Raw genomic sequence first — 24,961 nt, forward strand, 5'->3', positions numbered from 1 at the left:
TTTTGTGGGTAGGAATGTTTGTTTTCTGAATGCTGTGTTTTGAAAGTTCTTTGTATATTCTGTATACAAGTGCTTTACCAGATATATGCTTTGCAAAAATTTTCTCCCAGTCTGTGACTTGTCTCTTCATTTTCCTAACAGTGCCCTTTGCAGAGCAGAAGTTTTTAATTTTAAAACAGTTCAAAAAAAAAAAAAGTTCAACTGATCAACTTTTTTTTTTAACATGGATCATGCTTTTTGTATCAAAAAAACTCATCCTCAAACCCAAGTCATGTAGATTTTTTCTCTTATGTCTTCTTCTAGACGTTTCACAGTTTTACATTTTACATTTAGGTCTATGATCCATTTTGATTTAAATGTTGCATAAGATGTAAGGCTTGTGTGGGTTCAGTGTTCTGTATATAAACATCCAATTGTCCCAGCACCATTTGTTGAAAACACTATTCTTTCTCCATTGAGTTGTCTTTGCTCCGTTGTCAAAAATCAGCTGACTATTTTCGAATGGGTCTATTTCTAGGCTATGTATTCTGTTTCATAAGTTTGTATGTCTAATATTTCACAAGTACCATGCTATCTTGATTACTGTAGCTTTATAGTAAGTCTTGAAATTGGATAGTGTAATTCTTCCAAGTTTGCTCTTCTTCAATCTTGGCAGTACTTACCTTGAAATGAATTCTCTTATTTCTAAATTGTTTCTTGAGTTCTCTGCCCTTCCTTTCAAATCCTACTCTTCTCTAATCATCTAATTTCTGAGTTTTTAAAATTCAGATTTATGTTGTTCTTTTAGAGTTTATAAAGTCTTAAATTTGTGTAGCTAGTTTTGAACCATGATTATAGTTTTCATCGGTTTTGTGGGTACCTCTTTCTTACATGTTTTCATTGTTTCTATGGAGATTATTATGTTTCTTATTCTTCACTTTTCTTATAAAAATTTTTTGTATGAGCTTCAATCATAATCCTCTTGGTTGCTTATTTCTTTTTTTTTATAAATTTATTTATTGTATTTGTTTTTGGCTGTATTGTGTCCTCGTGGCTGCGCATGGGCTTTCTCTAGTTGCAGCGAGCAGGGGCTACTCTGCGGTGCGCACGTTTCTCATTGCGTTGGCTTCTCTTGTTGCGGAGCACGGGCTCTAGGTGCGCGGGCTTCAGTAGTTGTGGTGCAGGGGCTTTGCTGCTCCGCGGCATGTGGGATCTTCCTGGACCAGGGCTCGAACCAGCGTCCCCTGCATTGGCAGGCGGTTTCTTAACCACTGCGCCACCAGGGAAGTCCCGGTTGTTTATTTCTTAAATGAAAGAAATTTCCTTTAGTCTTATGAGGTAGGGGTGGGAAGTGATAGCTTTTTTAGCTTTAAGCGTCTAGAGAGCTCATTCTTGGGGTTGTTTGTTGTTGTGGTTAAACTAATGAAAAACATGGCCTTGTATTTTCTAAGATCTGCCTCTTCTGGTGATTTCTAGCACTTTCATTGAGAAGGTTTCTTTTCATTTCTACTACTGTACCTGTTCTGATTGACTAGTCCCCAAATTTTCTTATCAACGTTAGGCCTTTCTTTGGAAAACAGCCTTGTTTGTGGTAGTTTGAAGAATTTATAGGACCCAGAATACTCCAAGTACTATCAGTCATTATCACATCATGATTCCTTTGTTCTCACCATGAACTGGATCTAATCAAACTCCCTTCTGATTTGGCAGCTTTTCTCAGTTTGACCAGTGTTTTCCAGTGAGTACGTGTTGGTAATTTTATCAATCTCCTGTTCTGAAGGACTTCCCTCTGCTTTCTTCCACATAGATGAGACAATACAACAGTCTTATAACCATCAGCTGTGCCCCTTTCACCCCCATCCACGTACACTCGGGAGGCAGGAGTTTACTGGGATACTCTGTCAACTAGCTTTATTGTAGATGCTGTGTGTCTTTGGTTTTGCTATCCTAGTTGTTCAGCATGTTTTTATTTGAGAGGGGGGATTTTCAAATATTTAACCAACCCTGCCTTCCTGGAATAAGCCAAACTTGGTTGTAATATATCCTTTTCAGGTACTGCCAAATTCATTTTGCTAATATTTTATTAGGAAATTCATATAAATATTCATGAAATATGTTGGTTGATATTTTCTCTTGAAATGCCTTATTGGGTTTTGCTTTAAAGGTTATGCTATCCAAATGACAAAAGTCATATTTTTAATAGAATGAGTTTATGATAAATTGATACTATTTATTTCTTAAAACTTCGGTGCAATTTACTGGCGAAGCCATCTGAGCTTAGAAAGTTCTTAGTGAAATATTTTAATTAAAGGTTTAATTAGATTTAGGACTCTACTACTTTCTACTCCTTCTTGTTTCAGTTTTTAATTTCACTTAATCTCTAAAATCATTAAAATAAAGTTCTTCAAAATCTGCTCTTACTATCATTTTAATCTTTGTAAAATCCATAGTTATGTCCCCCATTTTATCCTTTATGTCAGTAATTTAGTCTTCTTTCTTTTTTGTTTACTAATAAGTCCTGCTGGCTTTTATAATTTTTTCAAGAATGAAAGTTTGGTTTTTTAGAGTTTTTCTATTTCACATACTTCTGGTATTATTGATTTTCTCTCTTCTACTTTGTTATTCTTTCTCTAGCTTCTTATGATGGGTATTTTAATAAAGATTTTAGCCTTACTTCATTTTAAATATATACTCTACACAAATCAAATAACATGCTTAAAGGCTATACATTTTCCTGTGGGCATGGCTTTGACTGCAATCCACACTTTGTGATATATTGTGTGTTTATTAACATTCTGAAAAATATATCTTCCAATTTCAACGGTGAAATGTTCTTTGATTCAAAGGTTATTTAGAAGAATATCATTCAATTTCCAAATATTTTGAAAATTTCCACTTACTGCTTTTTGTTGATTTCTGTATTTCTACTGTGGTCAGAGAAAATACTCCTTATGACTGTAATCCTTTGATATTTGTTGAGACCTGACTTCTAGATCAGTATTTGATAAAAGTTCTGTATGCACTTGAAAAGAATGTTTGTTCTACACTTGTTGGTTGCATTGCTCTCCTTGTTTCACTTAGGTCAGGTTTGCAAACATTGTCATTAAAATATTCTATATTGTTACTAAAAATTTTGTCTGCTTGTTCATCAACTACAAGAACCATATCTTAAACGAGTATGAATTTGTCCATTAGTTCTGTTCAATATTTGTTTTCTGTATTTTCAGAATATGTTTTTAATATATACTATACATAACACATACACGCACACTATACATAATACATACATACATACTATACATAATAGTACATACAAACATAGATTTGCTGTACCTTCCTGGTATATTTACTCCTTTATCATTATGAAATATCCCTCTTTATCTCCATTAATGTTTCTTGTTTTGAAGTCTTTTATCTGTGTTAATACAGCCACACCAACCTTCTATTGGTTAGTGAGTTCATGGTATCATTTTCTATCCTTTTACTTTCAGCTTTTCTCTCTCCTTATGCTTAATGTTCATCTTTTGAAAGAATCATATAATTATTCTTTATTTTTTAATCCACCCTGGAAATCTGTCTTTTAATTAAAGTATTAATCATTTGCATACAAAATAATTATGGTATATTTTTATTTAAATAGATCATCTTACTATTTGTTTTCTTTGTCTCATTTTGTTCTATGTTCCCTTATTTGAATTAATCACATTTTTGGGGATCATTCTATGTCATTTCTCCCTCTAGTAGGTTATATATTTTTTAACTATTCTTTTCAAAAGCTATCTTACAGATTACAAAATGAATCTTTGATTTAATAAGGCAATAAACATTAGCACTATTATCACTTTCTGCATAATTCAAAGATCTTCAAACACAAACTCCATTGACCTTTCCAAGTTTTGTGCTACTGTTTCTATCCTAAGCTTCTTTCAATATAGAACAGTCAAGTCCCACCTCCTTCGTAACACTGACTTTTTAAAGAGACCAGGGCAGTTATCTTGCAGAATGTCTCAGCTACAGGATTCACTTGTTTCCTGCTGGTTTTATTTATCTTGTTCCTCTATCCTGTTCACTTCCTGGAAATCAGAAGCGAGCTCGAGCTAAATTGGCATATTTAGGCAGTGCTTTGAAATTTATATTTTGTCACATCAGGGACATGATAATTCTAACCTCATAATGTTATATGGATTAAATGAGATGGCCTGTGTCATGACTAAGATGGCATCTGACACATAACAGGGAAAGAGCAGAGTTTCTCAACCTCAGCACTACTGACATTTTGGACTGGGTAATTCTTTGTTGTGGGAGCTATTCTGTACATTGTAGGATGTTTAGCCACATTCCTGACTTCTACTCAATACATGCTATTAACATCCTACAGTTTTGACAACCGAAAATGTCTCCAGACATTGCCAAGGGTCCTCTGGCGGGGAAAACTGGTCCCAGTTCAGAACCACTGGTATAGAACAAAAACCTAAGTATTTGATAAATATTCTACAAGTACTTACTATCACGCTTTGTGCAAGGCTTAGAGATTAACAGTTAAATGGAACATAATTCCTCATCTCCAAATACTCATAGTTCTGCGGAGAGACAATGAGGCAAACAGGGAATTAAAATATGGTATAAGTGCTATGATATGGCCCATAATGTGTTGTCATGAGGAAAGAGGCACCTAACTCAGCCTGGAGCAGAGGTCCTTTCACGGAGGAATAGAGAATTCCTGAGTAGAGACCTGAAGGACAGGATTCTCTGCCTTTTCCCTGTAAGCCTCAAGAGATTACACCTGTAATGACCATTCCAAATGAAAATAAACATTACAGAAATGATACAATTTCCAGCCTCTTTCAGAGTATGATCAGTAAAGATTAATTTACTACCAAATATAGAGACACAGGTAAAGTAAGCCAGTAGTGAGAGCCAGGGGTGATGGCACAATGAGCCCTCTACCTCTTCCGTTGTTAATAGCAAATACATTGTAATTTCCCACTCTATAGTCCTCGGTCTGCGGGCAGACTGGATAACCAAAACCAGATAAACACTAGTCAGGATCACATCACACACACCGACACTGAAAGGCCTTAAATGAGAGAGCCTGTCCAGCTGTACATACTAGTCCAGCTACCTATACTTCCATTCTTCTTCCTGACCAAGTGCTTCTCAGCTCACTCGCAATATAAGTCAGAAACTGGCTAGCTGTTCACTAAGCCTGTTTCCTCTACTTCCAGGGCATATAGCTCGACTAGTTTCCTAGCCTCCCCTGCAGTTTACTGCGGCCACATGACTCAGTTCCAGCCCAAGGTATGTAACAGTAGAAGTAACATGTAGTCCTTCCAGGTCTTTTCCCATGAAAACCTCCCATGTACAATCCTTCCTGCTGTTTTTCCTTCCACTAGCTTGATGCCGACAAACACTGGTACCTTGGAAGCCACGATTTAAAGATGGCGGAGCCAGGGAACGGGAGGAGCCCATGTCCCGAAGTCTCCCCTTGGAGCAGAGAGGCCCAGAAACCAGGAATGCTCTTATTGGGTTTTATATGAATAAGAAGTAAACTTCCACCCTGTTAAGCTATGAGATTTGAGGGTTTATCTAGTACAGCAGCTAGCATTACCCTCTTAATACACCAAAGCAGAGAAACAGCCAGGTTTACCCTACGACTGTAATCCTCTCAGTCCCTCAGACGTGCAAGGTATTTCAGCCATGTTGACCAAGCCAAAGAAAAGCCCCTTTTGCTAGACTATTCCACGGATATTCCCTGGAGTTCAATGGGTATGTGAGAGGCTATTTGCAGGGCCATTGCTAAAGATCACACTTCATCGAATGCTTGCAGCAGAGAAATATGAAAGGACGTGGGCTTTGATGTCAGACAGATGTGGCTTTGAATCTTGGCTCCCCCCACTGACAATTCTTTGGCTTCATCTCCCTCAGCCTCTGTTTCTTCATCTGCAAAATGAGGGTAATCACACCTCACAGGAATTTTGCGGGGATAAAATAACCGATAGCATATAATATACTGGCATAGTTCCCAGCATGTCCAAGGTACTCAATTAGCTCTTTCCCAACAACCATGAAATTAATGAATTGGAAATTTATTTATACTTCTAATCAGAAGACTAAAGCAAGAAGTGGCCTTCTCACAAAGGATTTTGTATTTATTCTTCCACGTAAATGTTGAGTATTTCATACAAAGGAAGCAGGTTCAACAAGTACTTTTATTTTTTTTTCCCCTGGGTCTAAATAAGGAGAAGAGTTAACATTTTAAGAAACTTAAAAGTATAGATAGAGGCAACATTCATTATTTTTATCTCTATTTTCCCTTATAAGAAACTAAAATCATATTTTCAAACCAACAAAAGAACATATGCTGACCTTTGACCCAGAAGGAGAGCAATGAATGAGACAGTTCACAACACAGAGCGGGGAGTAAAGGCTTTTGCTGGGTAATATTCCCTCAGGTTGCCCCAGATGGAATGACTCCAAGGGAAAAGATGGCACATTACAAAGCTCATAAGTTGGTGGAAAGTCCTATACTTTACCCAAGCCTATCTCTGTAGATGAGATTTGGAAACAGGACAGGTAAAGATGGGAAGATCCTTAAGCTGGAGGAGCAGAGAGCTGTTGCAGGCCCGTCGCCCGAATGCAGGAGAAGGAGGCTGAAATATCAGGTCAACCAGGATACAGAAAGAAGCCTGGAAAGAGCCGCCCACCAGCATGACTAAGTGCTCTTGGGGACAATCCCCTCTCAAAGGGCAGAAAGCAAATATCCAGATGTTATGAGCTGCCAGATGTGATTAACCGAGGAAAGGGGAAGCTGCCCACTTAACTATCTGAGCAGCCTCCCTCATCACAGTGACCCGAGAGTTTTCTGCAAAAGCATTAATCAACAAAACGAATGGAGGCTCCATCCATCTCCCATCCCCACCCCTTTTGCTCTCTCCCTCTGTCAGAGTCAGAACAGTGGCCTATTTTCAAACCGCTGGCAATGCACTCTCTCATGAAAATATGTGGGCTTCCTGACACAGGCTGATGCTCACTCAGAGAAGATGCAGGCACACCGAAGGCCTCGCCTACCCGCCTGTCCTTCCTCTCCCACGAGAATGGGGCAGAGGGGGCCCCGAGGAGAAGGCCTGAGGAGGGAGCCTGCTACCCATGTATAGGAGTAGGGAGTTTCTGATGCTAGTTTCCATGACAGGGATAGCTAACTGAGGTCCTTCTTCCCCCACAGAAGGGAAGGCTGAGGCTTGGGCAGGAACAAGCCCCACGTACAGCTACCAAGACAGAGCTCAAGGCTGGGAAGCAGAAAAACAAGCCCCAGATGCCAATTCTAGCATCTTTTAAAGAAAAAAAGTTTAAATGGGTTTCAGTGTCTCTTTAGCAGGCATCTAATGTGCTTTAAATATAATAGCAAACATTTTATTAAACACTGGAGCCCTTTTTTTTCTTAGCAAGGCCACAACGAAGCCAATTTACAAACAAACAAGGCTTTTCAAGAAAGGAGGTTGTGCTGTACTTACAATCGCTCCAGCTGCTTCAGATCCTGGAAGGCGCCTCTCTCGATGACGCTGACCTGGTTGTCTTCCAGATGCCTGGAACCACAAAGGCAGCAATGGTCAAGGACAAGCGGGCCTCAAGGATCCTCGTACTAGGCTGCAGGCCATGCAGGCATGGTCACTCAGCCCCTCCCTCGACCCTCGGATGGGCCCCCTCAGCCAGGATCAGTCTGGGGGGACAAGATAATTCACATCCCAGCTTGGTGTCACGGTAACCAGGGTTTCACCGCCTGCATACTTCTACCTGACAGATTGGTTTCCAAGCCTCTATTTTAAGAATGTTCTCAGCAAATACCCTCCCAAGCACTGCAGGATGTTGCACAGAAAAAGAAGAGGTAAAAGCTGCTTCTTATAAAAACCACACATATATTCAGCATCTCTTCCCTCGGAGCTCCCTCCTCCAAGGATTCAAAAATACTTCATTGAAAAGGGCCTTCTCTGCTAACTCTGTCTCTGGGTCACCTCGTAGAAAGGTGAAGCTATTGTTGGGTGCCTGCCTGTGCCGGAAACGTCACAAGCCCAGAGCCTGGCTGCTCCCAACATGAAGGTGATGGTCACAAAAGCTAAGTCCTCCCAGCCACAGGCTCTGCTGACCTCCAAAGTCCTCCAAGCAGATGATTAAAAGTTTGATTCATGCATGTGGCATATCCTAAGAATTGAGCAGACAATGAAACATTTGTTTCCCTAAGTTTGAAAAAAAAAAATGGCAGCTTCAAATGGATTAGCTGAACAGTAGGAAAGAGAAGAAGTGAGGCTGCATAGTTTCCATCCAGGGCTGACCCTGGTGGCTGAATGGGACTTAGCCGGGATGCAGTTGTGATTGAAGGACGTTTCTTTGGTAGGTGGAGTTTAGAAGGGCTGTGTGGGTTCCTCTGGATCAGGCAGGAGGACGGGCGCCCTGAGGCACCTGACGGAAAAGCAGAAGGAAGGAAGAGTAGCCTTGAGGAAGCTTGGCCTTCACTTCAGAATAACTCCTTGCACGCCAGCCCTCCACCTCTGAGATAGTTCATAACCCACTGCACTTCTTGGGCTTAACACTCAGGCCCTTGTGTTTATTTTCAAGTCCATCTTCCTCGCTGTGCCTAAGGACCAAGAGGGTAAGGTCTTCTGTTCATCATCACAGTCCCAGCCCTAACACAGGTGCCCAGCACAGCAGCCACTTCATAGACTTAGTGAATGAAGAAAACACTAAAAAGGACGTTGGACCACAGCACATACTGATTTTACATCAAGGAAAAGGCTAGTCCAGACACATGAAGTTTCCGACTATCAGAGCGATGGGGATATTTTGTATGGGCTCAACGATATATTTTATAATTTTGTGAATTTGTTGCAAACATTTAAAAAAATCGGGATATTACACACACATACACACCCCACAGAAGAAACTCCAAAATCAGCTCTCATATTTCCAAATATCAACAACTTTGGATGAGGCCAGAGTCCTCATCCACTCTGATTCACACATTTATGTTCCTTCTGCCCCCTGTAGGCTGGTCTCATATAGGCTCCTCACTTAACATACATGGGCTCCCAGGAACAGAGGTTAAGAGACTTGCCCAAGGAGAAATTATTTGTATGAAGTCACACAGCTAGTGAGGGTGGACCTAACTCCCGATCTGGTGTGCTTATCAAATTTGGTTGAGAATCCCTTTTCTGATTTCTTACTAGCTGATGGCGTGCTTTTGAACTATCTAGCCAACCTCTCAGAGACTCAGTTTCCTCATCTGTAAAATAGCACAAATAAAACATTTCATAAGTCCTTGTAAGAATAAAAGTGGAATAAAGTATATAAATTATCTAGCCCAGGATCTGGAGTACAATCAGAGGCTTAATAAACGTTCTTTTCCTTCCCTTTTCTTCCTTTTCCATCCCGCCATATGGCAAGGAGGGCCTTGGAATGCTAGTAGGCTCACACTAGCACATCTTGCTAAACAGGGAACCAGTTCAGTATTTGTGACTGGGGGTTTGTTCAGCTGGGTTTTTACTATCAATCCATCCATCATAGAGCTTGCTGTCATTACTGCCCAATTGTTACAAGGGGCAACACTATAGGGTGGCTTAGTGTCACATTCCCTCAGGGTTTCTGAAGGAGTCTAACTCCAAACTCCCATGAGGAATCTCTTAGTTCTGTCCTAATTAATCTAACACTACCAGCTTCTTTCAGAAAGGGGAATAGAAGGGATGGTTGATACCTGCCCCTCCTCCTCTTTGCTCAAGCCCTGGGAGGCTAACTTTTACCGGCTTCGTCAGGAAGCTTCCTTGACGCTGGTTTCCTATTGGGTTCAACCAACCAGCAGGAGATGAGAGGGTGGGAGAAGAGGGAGTGAGGTGGGGGTTTATTCCCAGCTCCCTCCTTCCCTACCAAGTCACTGTAGGTGGACTGCATTCCTCTACCTAAGACCCCAGGTGCTAACAGGCAGTCCTTCCTTTGCTGGGCTCAGGTAACCACTCCCTCCCGCTGGTCCTTGAGGCTCAGAGGGGACTAGCGACCAACGGTTGTTGCTAGCCTCAGGGAACTGTGCCAACTAACTCTTCCTGGTTTCTCTTAATCTCACCCACACCTTTGCAAATAAATCTTTATTTAGCTCTCCTCATTTGTCCTGCTGGGATCCTGACTGGTAAGGTAGCTAGGGTCTTTTCTTGATGTACTTCCTAGACCGATCAGAATCCAGCCTAGTACCCGGTCTTTAAAGGCTCAAGAAATAACCAACACTTGATGAATAAATGGATCACTGAATGAATGAGCTGTGAACTTCCCATCCAGACTTCTAGGCTGCGATGCAATTCAGGAGTTTGTGCTAAAACCCTCGCTATCACTCTCATTTTACTGAGCAGATGCAGGAGACCCGGGGATCCAGGAGGGGCTGGACACCCAGAAGGGCTGACTATGGCTTGAATCTGTTCTGAGTTAGAGGGATACAGACCGTGCTCATTTTCAGTTCTTTCGGCATTGTTATTTTTTTACTTTTAACACTGGATCAGAATCGGAAATCACCCCCATGTGATGATGGCTGGGGTGGAGTTTAACTCTTTAATTAACCCCATTTGGGATAAAGCTGGTTCCCACATTGTGGGCATACTTGCAAGAGTTCTCGCAACAGACTACTAAGAAAGGGAATATAATTGATACCACCAGAAGAGACCTTTTCCTATTCCCGTCCCTTGGAAGAAAGAATTGTTATAAGCAATTCTTATATCTTCCCCCTGAATGTACTTTATTTGGGGAAAACCTCTGGATGAAGCCAAAGTTCCCCAATCTCCATTTTATTTGCTTTCGCCCATTCACCTGCACCGTATTAACAGTTCTGCATGGAAATGGGTGGCAGGCTCCAATTATTCAAGACGACCGAGTCTTTTCTGGTTTCACTATAAATTGTAAATAAGAAACAGATACAGGGAATACGCCGAGGTGTGATGAAAGCTTTTCAAAAAGATAGTTGTCTAGGTTACTCAGCTAAAAAGAATAGACCGAGGGAAAATATGGTTTAAACGTCTGGATACTTTATTGGTGTCAGTTAGAAAGCATTTCAGCTACCCCACGTAGCAGATTCTTTCACACTAATAAAGGGCCACTTGAATGGGATTGTCTTTGAGTTGCTAAGGAAGATAATGAAACACAGTATATTAATAGAGTCTATGAAGTGAGGGGAGGGGGAGGGTTTCAGCACTGCTTATCAAAATAAGAAGAATGTACCAATTAACTGAAAAGATAAACTGTAGTCAAAGGAATGTTGTAGACCATCCAGAGGATATTAATATGATCTTTTGTGATTATTTTAAACTTTCTATTTGCAGACAGCAGATATGGAAATTGGAATTTTTACTAGTCTTTCTGATGTAATGGTAAGAAAATCAAAGGGTTGTTTTTGACTTTGTTAGAAAAATGAAGCATTAGGTGAAATTTCTGACTTGTATGAAAGGACATTTCTCACAGATTCTGGGGGGAAAAAATGGAAAAAAAATAGAGAAGTTAAGTGTTTGTTCTTTAAGTTGGTAAGTGACCTGGAATCAGGAGTTTACTGCCTATATCTCTTTAATAAAAATCACCCTAAAACTGAGCCATGAAAATCCCCCGCCTTTATCCCAATCTCCATCTGATCCCCACACACTTGTCGGAGCTGCCAGTCATTTGACAGACACATGACTGCTTGGGGCAAAAGAAAGACTTGGCAGAGGGTAGGGTCTTCCCTCCAGGGATGGGGGGAGGGGGGGTGCACTGGCCAAAGACCAGAGACCACATCGAGGGGAGAGCATCTGCTAGCTGGAGGCCCAGCCCTGAGATCCTAGCAGTGCCACACCCTGTTGCTCAGGGAAACTCCGCTCAGCCACTTGCACACCACGCTGCACTTACCAAATTCCTAGACTATCACCTTCCTGGTTTTCTAAACTTCCTGTAACACAAATGAACAGAGGCACTGCATGGAGGTTAGAAAGCACACATTCTGGCTTCTGAGTCCTCCTCCTTCAGTTCCCTGCTATGTGGAGTTGGGACCACTTAACCTATCTGTGCCTGTTTCCTCTGGGCAGATAAGGGTTAATAACTATGTAACAGAGCTTGGTCTGTGGAAGGTACCATATATACATCAGTTATCATCATCATCATGACCATCTACTTCTCAATCAGGAAAACAATGAGACACAAGTAATGTTCCACAGGTTTCAGTGAGAATAAACACATTGTGCGTGAAAGTGTCAAAATCACAAAGCATTATATATGTAACTATTAGGGTTAGAAGGACTTCTAAATACTTGTTATGGGTCAAACTGCATGCCCCCCAAAATTCATACATTGAAGCCCTAACTCCAAATATAACAAAAAGTGACTTTATCTGGAGACAGGGTCTTTACTAAATAATCAAGTTTAAATGAGGCTATTAGAATGGATCCTAATCTAATAGGACTGGTGTCCTTATAAAAAGGGAAAATTTGGACACAGAGACAGACATGTGTAGAAGGAAGACAATGCAGAGAGACTCAGAGACAGCTAGCGTAAAGCCAAGAAATCCCTGAGGCCACCAGAAGCTAGAAGAGAGGCCTGGACCACATCCTCCCCTCAGAGTCCTCAAAAGGAACCAACCCTGCCAACACCTTGATTTTGGACTTTGGAAACTGAGACCATAAATTTCTGTTGTGTAAGCCCCCCAGTCTGTGGTACAAAGTTACAGTAGCCCTAGAAAACTAATATACTACTCATTCCCTATTTTACAGATGAGAAAAGTAAGGCCCAGAGGAGTACAATAGGGTACGAGGTCACATGGGCAGTTAATTCTGAGTCAGGACCAGAACCTAATATTTCCAGTCCCCAAAATACAACTCACTGTATTATAACGGGCTATGAGTAAAAAGAAGGAGGTGGCTTTAGATACCAAGACTTTAGCTGCTACTTCTAGCAAAAAGCTGCCAGCCAAGATTCCAGGACACGACAAACACCAAGTCAGGGGCCCGATTGCCCAGGCTGCACTCCAGGTCTGGAGTCACATGTATGGGTCAAAATCACCTTCTGAGTAAAGAAGGAAAGAGGGTCCAATTCCTCCTCTCTTGTACCTCTGAATGTCTGAGACTCGTCAGTGCACAAGAATTTGGGCAGCTTCTTATCACTCAGATTTAGGGATGGATGAAAGTGTTCAATATTTAGCAATGAAACCTGATATTTCTTGCTCCCCTGCTGCACCAATGCCCCTCTCAAATTTTGCTACCTGTCTGCACAGCTGCAAGTGTTCAGCAAGAGCTCTGACCCTGTCTGACTCTCTCCCTCCCTCCTCCCCTCCTCTCCATTAAGCAACAAGATAAATAACTTTTGTCTTGATTGCTCTTTTAATTCACAGGCTGAGGGAGAAATTATCATCTCTATGGAAGGGAAGCATGGTTAGCCAACCTGACCCTGCTGTCATCCTAGAAGCTGGGCATGGTGATTTATTTGTGTATAACCTTCTGTGTTCCCTGTCACTGGAACTGACTTCTTCCATTGGTCTAGCCCAGCCTACAGCATGGAGACACAGAATGAGACAGCTGGGGAAGGAAACCTGGATGTACTAATGAAGGGCTTTCTGCTGCAGAAGGGCGAATTCTTGTTGTCCAGTGCTTGGGGGTGTGATGTCAGGGCAGTGGGACATTTTCACAAGGCTGAAGAGCTGAGAGTGAAAATACATTGGAGAGCCACGCGTTACTTACAAGACTCGGAGGTTCTTGAGTCCAGCGAAATCGGTCTTGGTGATCCTGGTGATGTTATTTCTGTCCAGGTCACTGCAATGGAGAACAAATGTGGGTCAGATTTTTGCAGGTTACACTTATGGTCTATTTAACCCAGACTGGCTTAAGCTGGATGGACGTTGCTTGTTAAGGACAAGGCAATTCCCATGATTAATGATATTCCCTAGAGCATGTCCAACCAACCCCAAGGACATTGTATGGAATAAGCTAGCCATTATGTACACAGTAGAGCCCTGGTACGTTTAGCTGCCTGGCTTCTCCTGCCCCTTCTTCAGATAACAAATTTTTCTTTGGAAGCCCCCCTCCCCCAGCTCTTGGATCATATCATACAAGTGGGGCTGACTCCTCTCCCCAACTCTGGAGATGGGCACCTGATCTAGGCCAGGCTTATAAGCATCTTCACTCCCTGTGACCACAGTAATTGTTTCAGGAGTACATACATGACTCAAATTCCCAACAGCTTTCGCTCCACTGGAGTTGCCAGAAGCTATCTAGCTACCATGAAGAGAGAATTTCCAGAGTCAGGAGATGAAAAGAGACTGGTTCTGGTGCTATGCTATGAGTAGCTGGATCCACCCATGCCTGATGCCAGAAACCTCTGTATTTTGAGATTATGTGAGCCAATCTATCCCATCTCCCTTATATTTTGTCCGAAATCAGTTTGAGTTGAATTTTCTATCACCTGAAACCAAAGGAATCTTGACCGACTTTGGTACCCACCTAGGTACTTGTCTATTTTCCAGCTAATCTGCAAACTCTCTGAGGGCAAAGACCATATCTCATTTAACTCCACAGCCCAACATAGTAGCACATGTGCCTGACAAGAGTAATCTCATACAGCAGGTAAAGACAGCTTCATGGATTAATCCTGCCCCAATTTGTAGGCTGAAGCTCCCGAAAATGGCCCTAAAGAGAAGAATTTGCCATGGAAGAGCTCAAAGCATTATGGTGGCGTTGGTGTCCAGGAGAAGGAGGCACCTTGGATGGTAGAAAACCAGAATTAGAGAAAACCAAAGTCAAGAAAGAACTTGTGAACAATCGTATAAATACTGTGCTCACTAAAGCTATCTACGAAGACGGGATACAAAAAAAAATCTTTTTAAAAAAGGACCATGAATAATATGTTACAGTTTTTAATAATGGAGGCTGAACAATTAATTCCTATTTACCATGTCTCCTTGATCAGAAACTTTTCAAGGTTTTGGCCAAGTTGGAGTTTAGCTTTGCTTCCTGCCAGGACATTTAGGTACTAAAAGGCCATTTTCCCAATGACGGACCCCCACCCATACGTTCACTACTTCTTTGGTTCTCCTACTCAGGTCCTCAAGTTGCCATCCTGTTATTATGCCTCAGAAAGACCTGTGAGTTCTCAAGTTGCATAAAATGAAAAGGGAAACAATTTTCAGATTCTAGCACTCTGTATAAAGAAAAATCAAATTGGAGGAGGGATTACTCTCCTGATTTCAAAAAGTCACACTGAAATAAAAATCAAGTGAGTCCTGGAGCCCCCTCCCTGGGGAACCACCTCCCTTCGTCATCCAGCTTTCCTGTATCTAAAGTAACAATCATTTAGGTTATTACAGAATATTGAGCAGAGTTCCTTGTGCTATACAGTAGGTCCTTGTTGGTTATCTATTTTAAATACAGTAGAGGATATATGTATATGTATAGCTGATTCACTTTGTTATGAAGCAGAAACTAACACACCATTGTAAAGCAATTATACTCCAAAAAAGATGTTAAAAAAATAAGTAAATAAATCCAGTAGTGTGAATATGTAAATCCCAAACTCCCAAAAAATGTTAAAAAATACAGTAACAATCAAAGTTGTTTCTTTTTTTTTTTAACATCTTTATTGGAGTATAATTGCTTTACAATGGTGTGTTAGTTTCTGCTTTATAACAAAGTGAATCAGTTATATATATAAATATGTTCCCATTTCTCTTCCCTCCTGCGTCTCCCTCCCCCCCACCCTCCCTATCCCACCCCTCTAGGTGGTCACAAAGCACCGAGCTGATCTCCCTGTGCTATGCGGCGGCTTCCCAATAGCTATCTACCTTACCAAAGTTGTTTCTTAACCAGCTTGTGCTGGAGAGAGGCGGCATTTAGACTTCTCAGACTAAGCTGAGGGCTGGTAAAGGAGAGCAAGAGTCACACGGGGAAATAATGAAAGCTGTTCACGCAAGGAGTGGACACCAGCACACAGACAGGAATCTGTGTGTGCTCATCATCACCCCGAGTTCCTTCTTACCCCCCATCTCAACTGGGATGGATGTCTGGGGACCGTGACAACTGAGAATATGACAATGCAACCAAGGGTTTAATCACCAGGGCACAGCGTGGTAACTCAGCTTGTGTCAGCGGCTGCGGCACTGATACTTTCAATTAATATTTATTTACGAAGGGGCACAAAGTGTGCCGCTGAAATGCCGAGGACTTGGAGGCATGGGTTCGGGTGGGGACTGTGGGGTTGTCTCAGGCTCAGAGTCAGTGTTTGGGAGGCTGAGCTTCAGAGGGAAGCAGCCATGAGCTTGAATGCTTGCCCTGCCACTTCCTGAGTGACTGATGGGCAGTTCGCTTCATCTCCAAGGCTCAGTTTCTCCAACACCCTCTAACTGATGGCGACAATCCTGACCTCAAGAGTTTTTACGAGGGTTAAATGAGATGACGACGCATACACAGTGCTTATCAGGCACTCGTTAAATAATCGTGGCAGCTACCGTTACTATAATTAGTTGAGTGACAGCACCAAGAGTGGTCCCCTTCTGCTGCCTCTCCGTGCAGTGTGTCTAGGACACCTACTTCCCTGGTATCTGGCTACAGAGAGAGGGTAGGGAGAGAGCTCTGTTGTCTGTCTGCCCCAAACCCCACCACCACCCCTGCCCAACGCGCACACTGCCAGGGAGGCCAGGGAGCATGTGGGTTTTGGGTGACACAGGTCAGGGTTCAAATCTGTCCCGCTCCCCACTCCTAGCTGTGTGAATCTGAGTCACTGACTTAAGTTCTCTGAGCTTCCATGCTTTACATAACCCTCTCCTGCTTGCAGACCTTGGTTTGGTGAGGACAGAGCCTGGATTGCCAACCTGCTTGGCTGAAAATGGGAACTAAGGAAACTGACACTGAGAAGAGGTTGCACCACCTCATGTGCCGTCCCTTCCCCAGCCCGGTCATCCCAGGCCAGGCTCCTTAGCCAGATTTCTCAGCCTTCAGCTCTGTCCTTTGAAGAAATCAGTCTACTTTAGCTCAGTATGAGCTCTGAACCATCTGCAGGCACGAATGATCCCATCTGGGGTGATGTTAGACGGGGAAGCCATTACAGCATCTAGATCGGGGGTAGGGTGGGGAAGTGGGGCCGTTTCATCAATAAAACATGTCTACAAACAGTTCCTTTGACACACCTGTCCTCAAGAGGTGGAGTCTCTGCCCCTTTCCGCTGAGCCTGAGCAGGTCTTTGTGACTGCTTGGACAAAAAGGATTCTGGCAGAAGCGATGCTGCAGAACTTCTGAGGCTAGATTAGAAGAGGCAGTAAGTGACCGCCTGGCTGCTTCTCAGAGCACTTGCATTGGAGCCCTGAGCTGCCATGTGAGGTCAGAAGACCTGAAATCCCCAATGGTAAGATCATGTGAGGGAACCAGAGAGAGAGAGAGAGAGAGAGAGAGAGGGAGGGAGAGAGAGAGAGAGAGAGAGGGAGAGAGAGAGAGAGAGAGAGAGAGAGAGAGAGAGGGAGGGAGAGAGAGGGAGAGAGAGAGGCACCTGAGGAGCCCCATCTGGTCCAGCCCTGGCTGTTTGAGTCTTCACAGCCTAGAGGTCAGGCATATGAGTGCAGACGCCTTTGAGATTCCAGCCCCAGCTACCATCTGACTGTGACTTACGAGAAATTCTGAGCCAGATCGCCCAGCTGAACCACTCTTGAATTCCTGCCCACAGAAACCATGAGAGGCAATACTAAAGCGAGTGCATATCTTTAAGCCATTAAGTTTTGGAGTGATTCGTTTTGCAACAATAGAGAGATGGAAGAGAATGGAAGAGAAATATTTAATGTCTGAAGAGTTAATTTACCACGAACAATAGAACTCCATTCATATGACTCTCAATGGCATGTCCTTTCTGAGGCTTGCCTGCCACTCTGGAGACCCTCAGTCCTGTCATTATGGCCAACGATGGCTCAGAGGGGCCAAGGATGGCTCAGAGGGGCACATGTTACGGTAGGGATGAGATGAGAACCGGCCCTTCTCTCAGGCTCTGAGAAGAAGAGACTGCATAATTACGGTTGCCCATCCCTCTAAGTGGGGCTTAGGATGCCATGGGAATCACCATGGTATTATATTAGTGTTCACAAAATGTGGTTGCCATGCACTGAACACTGGGGCAGAGACTGGCAAGTTGTCCACCGCACCATTTTCCTTCTGTCCAGTGCACAGAGATAGACCACATTTCCCAGCTTCCCTTGCAGGGAGGTGCAACCATGTGACTGAGTTTCATCATTATTACATGAGCACAAGTAATATATGCCACCTTCAGGCCTGTTCCATAAAACTTCCTGCCCAATCCTACATGGCAGATAGAAAGAGCCTGACTCCTTGAATGACTGCATGCAACTGAGGTCTTCTTCCCCTGTCTCCCCATTTACCCATATTAGACTCAGACATGTTCCAGAAATAACCCTTAAGTCACTGAAATTGGGGACTATCTGTTATAGCACTCTACAGTGATGAATGCAGTATCTTTGAGTCGGGAGCTTTCTAACCTTTTTCTTTTCCTTCTCTTTGCAATAGTTCTGAAATGTAAGTATTACTAGCTTCCTTCAACAGATAAAAAATACTGAAGATCAGCCTTAAAAAGATATTTGCTGGGCCCAAACTATGCACCAGGCACTGTATCAAAAACTTTATGTTTATTCTCTCTAATCCAGTCAGCAATCGTATGTAGTAGGTACCTTAATTATCCCATTTTTCACATGAGGAAGCACCCTAGCTTAGAAGATTTTATCGGTAAGTCAAATTGCCACAAGGTCATACAAGCAGTAAGTGGCAAGGTTGGGATTTGAACCCAAGCTCTTTGAATGCAGAGGCCATGTTTTTAACCATCACATCATGCTGCCCATCTCCAGCTAGGGTCTAAGCATATTCTACTATATCAGGGTAACCAATGACTGCCAGAAAAATGAATGAATAAATAAATAGAACAGAACAGAATAGAATTTACCATCATACGTCTTAAAGAAAGTGAAGGGATACTCCTAGTGGCTTTGCTGCTCCCCACTCCAGCCAAGTTGGTGCATTTTTTATCCCATCTCCCCTGTGAGATCTGGACCCGTACAAGCGCTGAGCCCCTCTGCAAACTCCAGGGGAAAGTGCTTTCTTGCTGTTTTTGCCCATGTCTGGTTTCTACCATGTTCCTCATCATCTACCACCTCGCTTTCATAAACAGGCATCACCATGGTAAACTCTTGCATTATTTTTCCCCATCACAATCAGTGAATCATACACCAGTGCTGTGACTTGGAGCTCTGCGGTATTTCCACATCTGTTTGACACCTTTGGTGGGGTGGGGAGGAAGTGCAATTCAGAACAACATTGGAAAAAATGAAACAAAAATGTTCCAGGGCGGACCACTGTCCTTATCTTGGCATGTGTATATTCATCCTTCTTTTGATTCATTATCTGGCATCCTTGCAAAAATTTTTTTTGCCGTGGCACATTCAGGAAGGGCAAGGAGCAAAAAACAACCCGCAGTGAGGCAGCATGGGCTTGGAGAAAAGAGCTTCAACTATAAACTCAGAAGATGTGGATCTGAGTCTCCACTTTCTCAATTCTTAGCTATGGGACTTTGAGAAAGTCACTTAACTTTATAGAGCCCCAGTTGTTGGTATTGTTGATGAAACTTTTATAAAGTATGACCCAAAATACCAGATCCACGGGATTGCTATGAGGCTCAAGAGGTAAAGTATGTGAGGAAGTGCTTTCTAAACAGCACTGGGAGTGGTTAATTTTCACCCACAGCCAACAACTGGTAGGGAGAGGATGCAGAGGATAGATTAGCACTGGCTTCACAAAAGATGTTTATCTGTGATGGTGAAACATAGAGTTAGAGAATACACCATCAGTTCAGATCAGACTTTAAGACCACCTGCCCTCTGTATGACCAGTGTATACAGAGCGCCGCCTTCTGGGTTTCAGGAAAGAAGATAAGGTCTCAACATATGGTGAACTTGTAAGGGCTGCCCTACAACACAGTAGTCCCTAAAGCAGGGGTATACAAGTGGAGATTAGTCGTTGACTCATGTTGAGCATGATGCCTAGGGGGCCCTTGCGACAGGCAGGAGGCTGGATTCATGACCCGTAAAGTCCTGACCATTTTGAGATCTCCAGTTCTCATATCTGGGGTCCCAGGCCAAGTGGGCTGAAAAATTATGGCTTGGTTCTTGCTGTCAGAGAGCTTGCAGTCTAGCTGAGGAAACGGACTAAAATTTACGACATACTTAGAGAACGATGTAAGAACATGCAAAATCAAATGTTGAGAGATGTGGTCTACAGTCGGTGGGGAGTGGGCAGTCAGAGATCTGAGACAGACGTCACAGCAGGAACTCAGGGAGAAGACCCCCTGGAGCGGATGGGAAGGAAGTGAGGGGGAGGGGTGACAGCAGGGGCCGCGCAGGGGTCACAGAGAAGTGGCGGGTCTGAGGAGGGGCCGGGCGGCAAGCCCCTGAACAAGCCTTCAGAGGGTGTGAAGCGCTCACATGAAGATCGCGTCGCCCGATTTGGGGAATCCCGCTCGGGAAAGGGCAGGAGGGGCCTGAATTAAGATGTCTCTTGCCTAGCCTAACCCCTTGTCTATCACCAGCAAAGAAGAGGTTCCAACCAAACCAGAAGAAGCTGGCAAGGGGGCTGTGGCCTCAGTTGCAATTATTCACCTCTCTCCACGCTGGGAGGCTGACCTGAATGGACCACATTGCAAGGCTGGCTCCTGGGCCCTGTTGTCTTTGAGCTGGGCAGGAGCTGGGAGGAAGGGAGAAGAGGGAGGAAAGGCACTCACTCTCCCGGTTGCCACCCTGAGAGGTCACCCAGGTTAGCCAGTGTCGCCACCCAAGGTCAGCCAGTGTCGCCACCCAAGGTCACAGCTCCTCCTCATGACTGACGGCTTCCTGCCCCAGAACACTTGGCCTCCTCTCCTCTCTTCTGGTTTAGGCGACGGTAGCTCCATCGCCTCTAGTCCTGACGCGATTGAGCCCTGGTTCCCTGAGCCACACCCACACCTCTGAAATAGCCCCTTGTAAATCGACCCTCTTCAAATAACCCTAATTTGAGTTTTTCTACCTGTTCTCTATTTCTGACAGATTTACCATTCACTCATTCATTCATTCAACAAACATATCTTGACCATTAAGTTTCAGGTCCTGGACTAAATGCTGGGAACCAAGGGTAAACTGGCATCGTCTGTGTCCTTAAGGAACTCAAGGGTTTAGTGGGGAAGAAATAAACAAAGGATCAAATACCACAGACTGTGGTAAGCATCCTACACTAGGGGCTCACAAACATTTTCTTTAAAGGGCCAGATAATAAATAAGTTAGATTCTGCTGGCCATATTTTCTATTGCAACATTTGACTTTGCTTCCTAGCATGAAAGCGGCCACAGACAATACACAATCTAATGGGTGTGGCCATGCTCCAATAAAACTTTATTTACGAAACAGGAATGAAGGTTGGATTTGGCCTGGAGGCTACAGTGTGCAGACTCCTGCTCTAGACTCTAGACTGTGCCAGACAAACACAGGGCGGATAGGGGAGGGTGGGATGCATTGGGAGATTAGGTTTGGCATAAATACACTACCCATGTGTAAAGCAGAGAGCTAGTGGGAACCTGTGGTATAGCACAGGGAGCTCAGCTCGGTGCTCTGTGATGACCTAGATGGGTGGGACTGGGGGGGATGATGGGAAGGAGGCCCAAGAGGGAGGGGATATATGTATACGTACAGCTGATTCACTTCGTTGTACAGTAGAGACTAACACAACACTGTAAAGCAATTATACTCCGATTAAACAAAGAAAAAGCTTATGGGAGAGTATAGAGGAAGGAGTACTGAGTTATCCGGTTTTCAGGGTCAGGAGACGCTTCTCTGAAAAAGTAACATTTTAATTGAGACCTCAAGAATGACTTGGCCATAGCCAGGTTGGTTGGCATGGGAATATGTGGGAGGGAGAAAAGAGGATTTCAATAAAAGAAACAGCATGTATAAAAACCCAGAGGCATTGCCTCAGGATAACCACGAGCAGATTTGTTTAGCTGTTACTTTTGGCATGTTGCAGGGGAAAGTGGGACATTCCTTCTTTCCCTCCTTCCTTCGTTACTTCCTTCCTCCCCCTCTCTCTCTCCTTCCCTTGCATCCTTCCTTTCTTCCTACAGCATGCCTTTATTAAACACCTACTCTGAGCCTGGCACTGTGCTCATGGCTAGGGTATTGCACAACCCCCGAAAGAGTCCTTTCAGGAACTCTGTGATTCCCGCCATGGCCCCTGCTGTCACTTTTATTCTCTTGGAGAGTGTGGCAGACAACTTCTAGGGCAGCCTCCGGATCCCTGCTCCCTGGTGTCAGCACCTTTGTGTAATCCCCTCTCCTCGAGTGTGGGCAGGGCCTGATGGCTTGCTTCGTGCTGACGTAATACCGCAAAGGGGACAGGAGGTCACTGCTGTGGTTACATTACGTATGACTGGAGTGCCTTGCTAGGGGACCCTTTCCCTTGACACCTGTGATGAAGTGAGCAGCATGTGAGGGAGGCCAGGCAGGCAAGGAACTGAGGGCAGCCTCCACAACAGCCTAGGAGAACCTAACGACAACCGGCAAAAGCCTGAAGCCCACAGTTCCAACGGGCTGCCAAGGGCTGACTTCTGCCAACAACCTCAAGAGTCTGGAAGTGGGTCCATCCCCAGCTGAGCCTTCAGATGAGACGACAGCCCCAAGCAACAGCTGAATTGCAGCTTTGTGAGACCCTGAAGCAGAGGCCCCCAGCTAACTGTGGGGTAATAAATAGGAGTTGTTTAAAGCTGCCAAGTTTGTGGTAAGACTGTTGAGCAGTCAGCAAAAACTAATACAGTGGGACACAGGCAACCACAAATAGATGGCGGAACTACAGGCTACAAGGAAATAACCAGGAAATCATGCCAGGGTGAGGTGACGAGAAGAAAGTTGGGGGTGGGAAGAAGCAGGAGCGCTAGCAAAGGTGGCCAGGAGGGGCCTCTGTTAGGGGGAGAGATTTGGTCCAAGACTCAAACAAAAAGGAGGAGCCAGATGAGGGGACGGGCTGAAGGCAGAAATTTCCAAGTGGAGGAGCAGAAACACAAAGACTTTCTGAATAGAGAAAGCACTTGAAGGGCCTAAGCAACAGAAAGGAGGTCCAGGTGACTGGATTGCAATGGCCCCAAATGGGACATAGAGGCAGGTGGCACCCAGACTGTGCAGCAGTCACGGGGCAGGCTTCAGGTCTTCAGCAATCAGAACCGCGTTGGGCAGGGGGGCGTCAAGCAGCGAAATGACTTAACAACCCTCAGCCTCTTTCCCTGACATCAAACCTGCTCCCTACAACCAGATTAATCTCCCCAAAATGCCAGCTTCTCTCCCAGTGCAAGAGCACAGCAGCTGTTGGGTCTCATTGCTGTTTTTAGCCTGCCTCATTTAATTCTTTTCCTTTGTTTTTATTTTTGTTTTCTAACTTTTATTGGAGTATAGTTGACTGACAATGTTGTGTTAGTTTCTGCTGTACGGCAAAATGAATCAGTTATACATATACATATATCCACTCTTTTTTAGATTCTTTCGCCATATAGGCCATTACAGAGTATGGAGTTCCCTGTGCTATACAGTAGGTCCTTATTAGTTATCTATCCTATATATAGTGGTATGTATATGTCAATTTCAATCTCCCAATTTATCCCTCCCCCTCCCACACCCCCCCTCCCCACCCCGCTTTCACCTCGGCAACCATAAGTTTGTTAATTCTTACTTCTTTCACTCCATAGACATTTACTGAGCACTCATCAGATCAGGAACGGTACTAGGCACTCCATCAACACCTACGTCCCTGCTATTTGCTGGCCTCGAAAGCCCTCAACATTCTCCCCTCATCCAAACCCTACTGTTCTGTTATGGGTTGAACTGTGTTCCCCCAAAAGATAACGTTGAAGTCCTAACTCCCGGTACTTGTGAATGATTTTATTTGGAAATAGGGTCTTTGCTGACGTGATCAGGTTATAAGAGGCCATTAGGGTGGGCCCTAGTCCAATATGACTGGAGTCCTTAGAAGATGAAGAGACAGAGACACACAAAGAAGACATGTGATGACAGAGGCAGAGACTGGAGTGATGTAGCTACAAGCCAAGGACCACCAAGGATTGCCAGCCACCACCCAGAGCTGGGAAAAGGCAAGGAAGGACTCTGCCTACAGACTTCAGAGCGAGCACAGCCCTACCAATTCCTCAATCTCAGACTTTCGCCTGCACGACTGTGACAGAATATATTTCTGTCGTTTGAAGCCACCCAGTCTGTGGCATTTTGTTACAGCAGCTCCAGGAAACCGATACACCCTCATTCCAGGCTTGGTGAAGCCTGCCACTCCTGCTCTCTGCAGGGCTCCCAGCCTCTCCATCCTACGCTGATCTGTCCCTGCCCTGAACTTCTGCATCATTTAGTCTCTGCACAATTCATTCTGGTCTTTCGTCACATTTCCTTCCACCTCGTATGTTGCTGCCTCTTTCCTGTGTGTTTGCCTCCTCTCCCAAAGGAACACAAAGCTCCGTGGGGGAGCCGAGACCACAGACTCTACTCCGCCCCCCTTCCGCCCCAGACACCTCGAGTGAAATGAGGCCCCTTGGAGACGCTTGGAGAAATGTACACTAGTTTTCTTTGGATCCTGGGGTGAAGAGTTTTCACATTTTACTCATTAGTATTGTCAATGTTTTCCACAGTAAATCTGTATTACTAATACACCCCCTTTTCCCTCTGGAAAAAAAGAAACACTGAAAAAAGTGGTCCAGTTGAAATAAGACTCTCCCCATAGCTAAAGTGACCAGCAGAACTACAGCCATTCAAGACCCTGGAAATCTGGCCAAAGGAAAACATTCCTTGATGAGTCCAAGGACAGTTCTTAGGAGCTGCTCAGACTGCCCTGTCCTAATGGGTGTCTTTCTTTCTTTGCTCCCTCTCCCAGCCCCAAGGGACCTAATGTC

The 24,961-nt window shown here is 44.0% G+C and overlaps 1 protein-coding gene across 3 annotated transcripts in view; it reads right to left on the reverse strand.

Annotated features, from left to right (window-relative positions):
* Positions 1-24,961, reverse strand: part of SLIT3 (slit guidance ligand 3) — a 610,083-nt gene that overhangs the window by 551,253 nt on the left and 33,869 nt on the right. For all 3 annotated transcript variants that reach the window (XM_079918438.1, XM_079918437.1, XM_079918439.1), the window contains exons 2-3: positions 13,701-13,772; positions 7,491-7,562 (exon numbers count right to left, since the gene is read on the reverse strand). In XM_079918438.1, the coding sequence (XP_079774564.1) occupies positions 7,491-7,562; positions 13,701-13,772 (144 nt within the window). The remainder of the gene's footprint in view (positions 1-7,490; positions 7,563-13,700; positions 13,773-24,961) is intronic.

The sequence above is a fragment of the Stenella coeruleoalba genome (assembly GCF_951394435.1).
Source record: "Stenella coeruleoalba genome assembly, chromosome: 3".
NCBI lineage: Eukaryota > Metazoa > Chordata > Mammalia > Artiodactyla > Delphinidae > Stenella > Stenella coeruleoalba.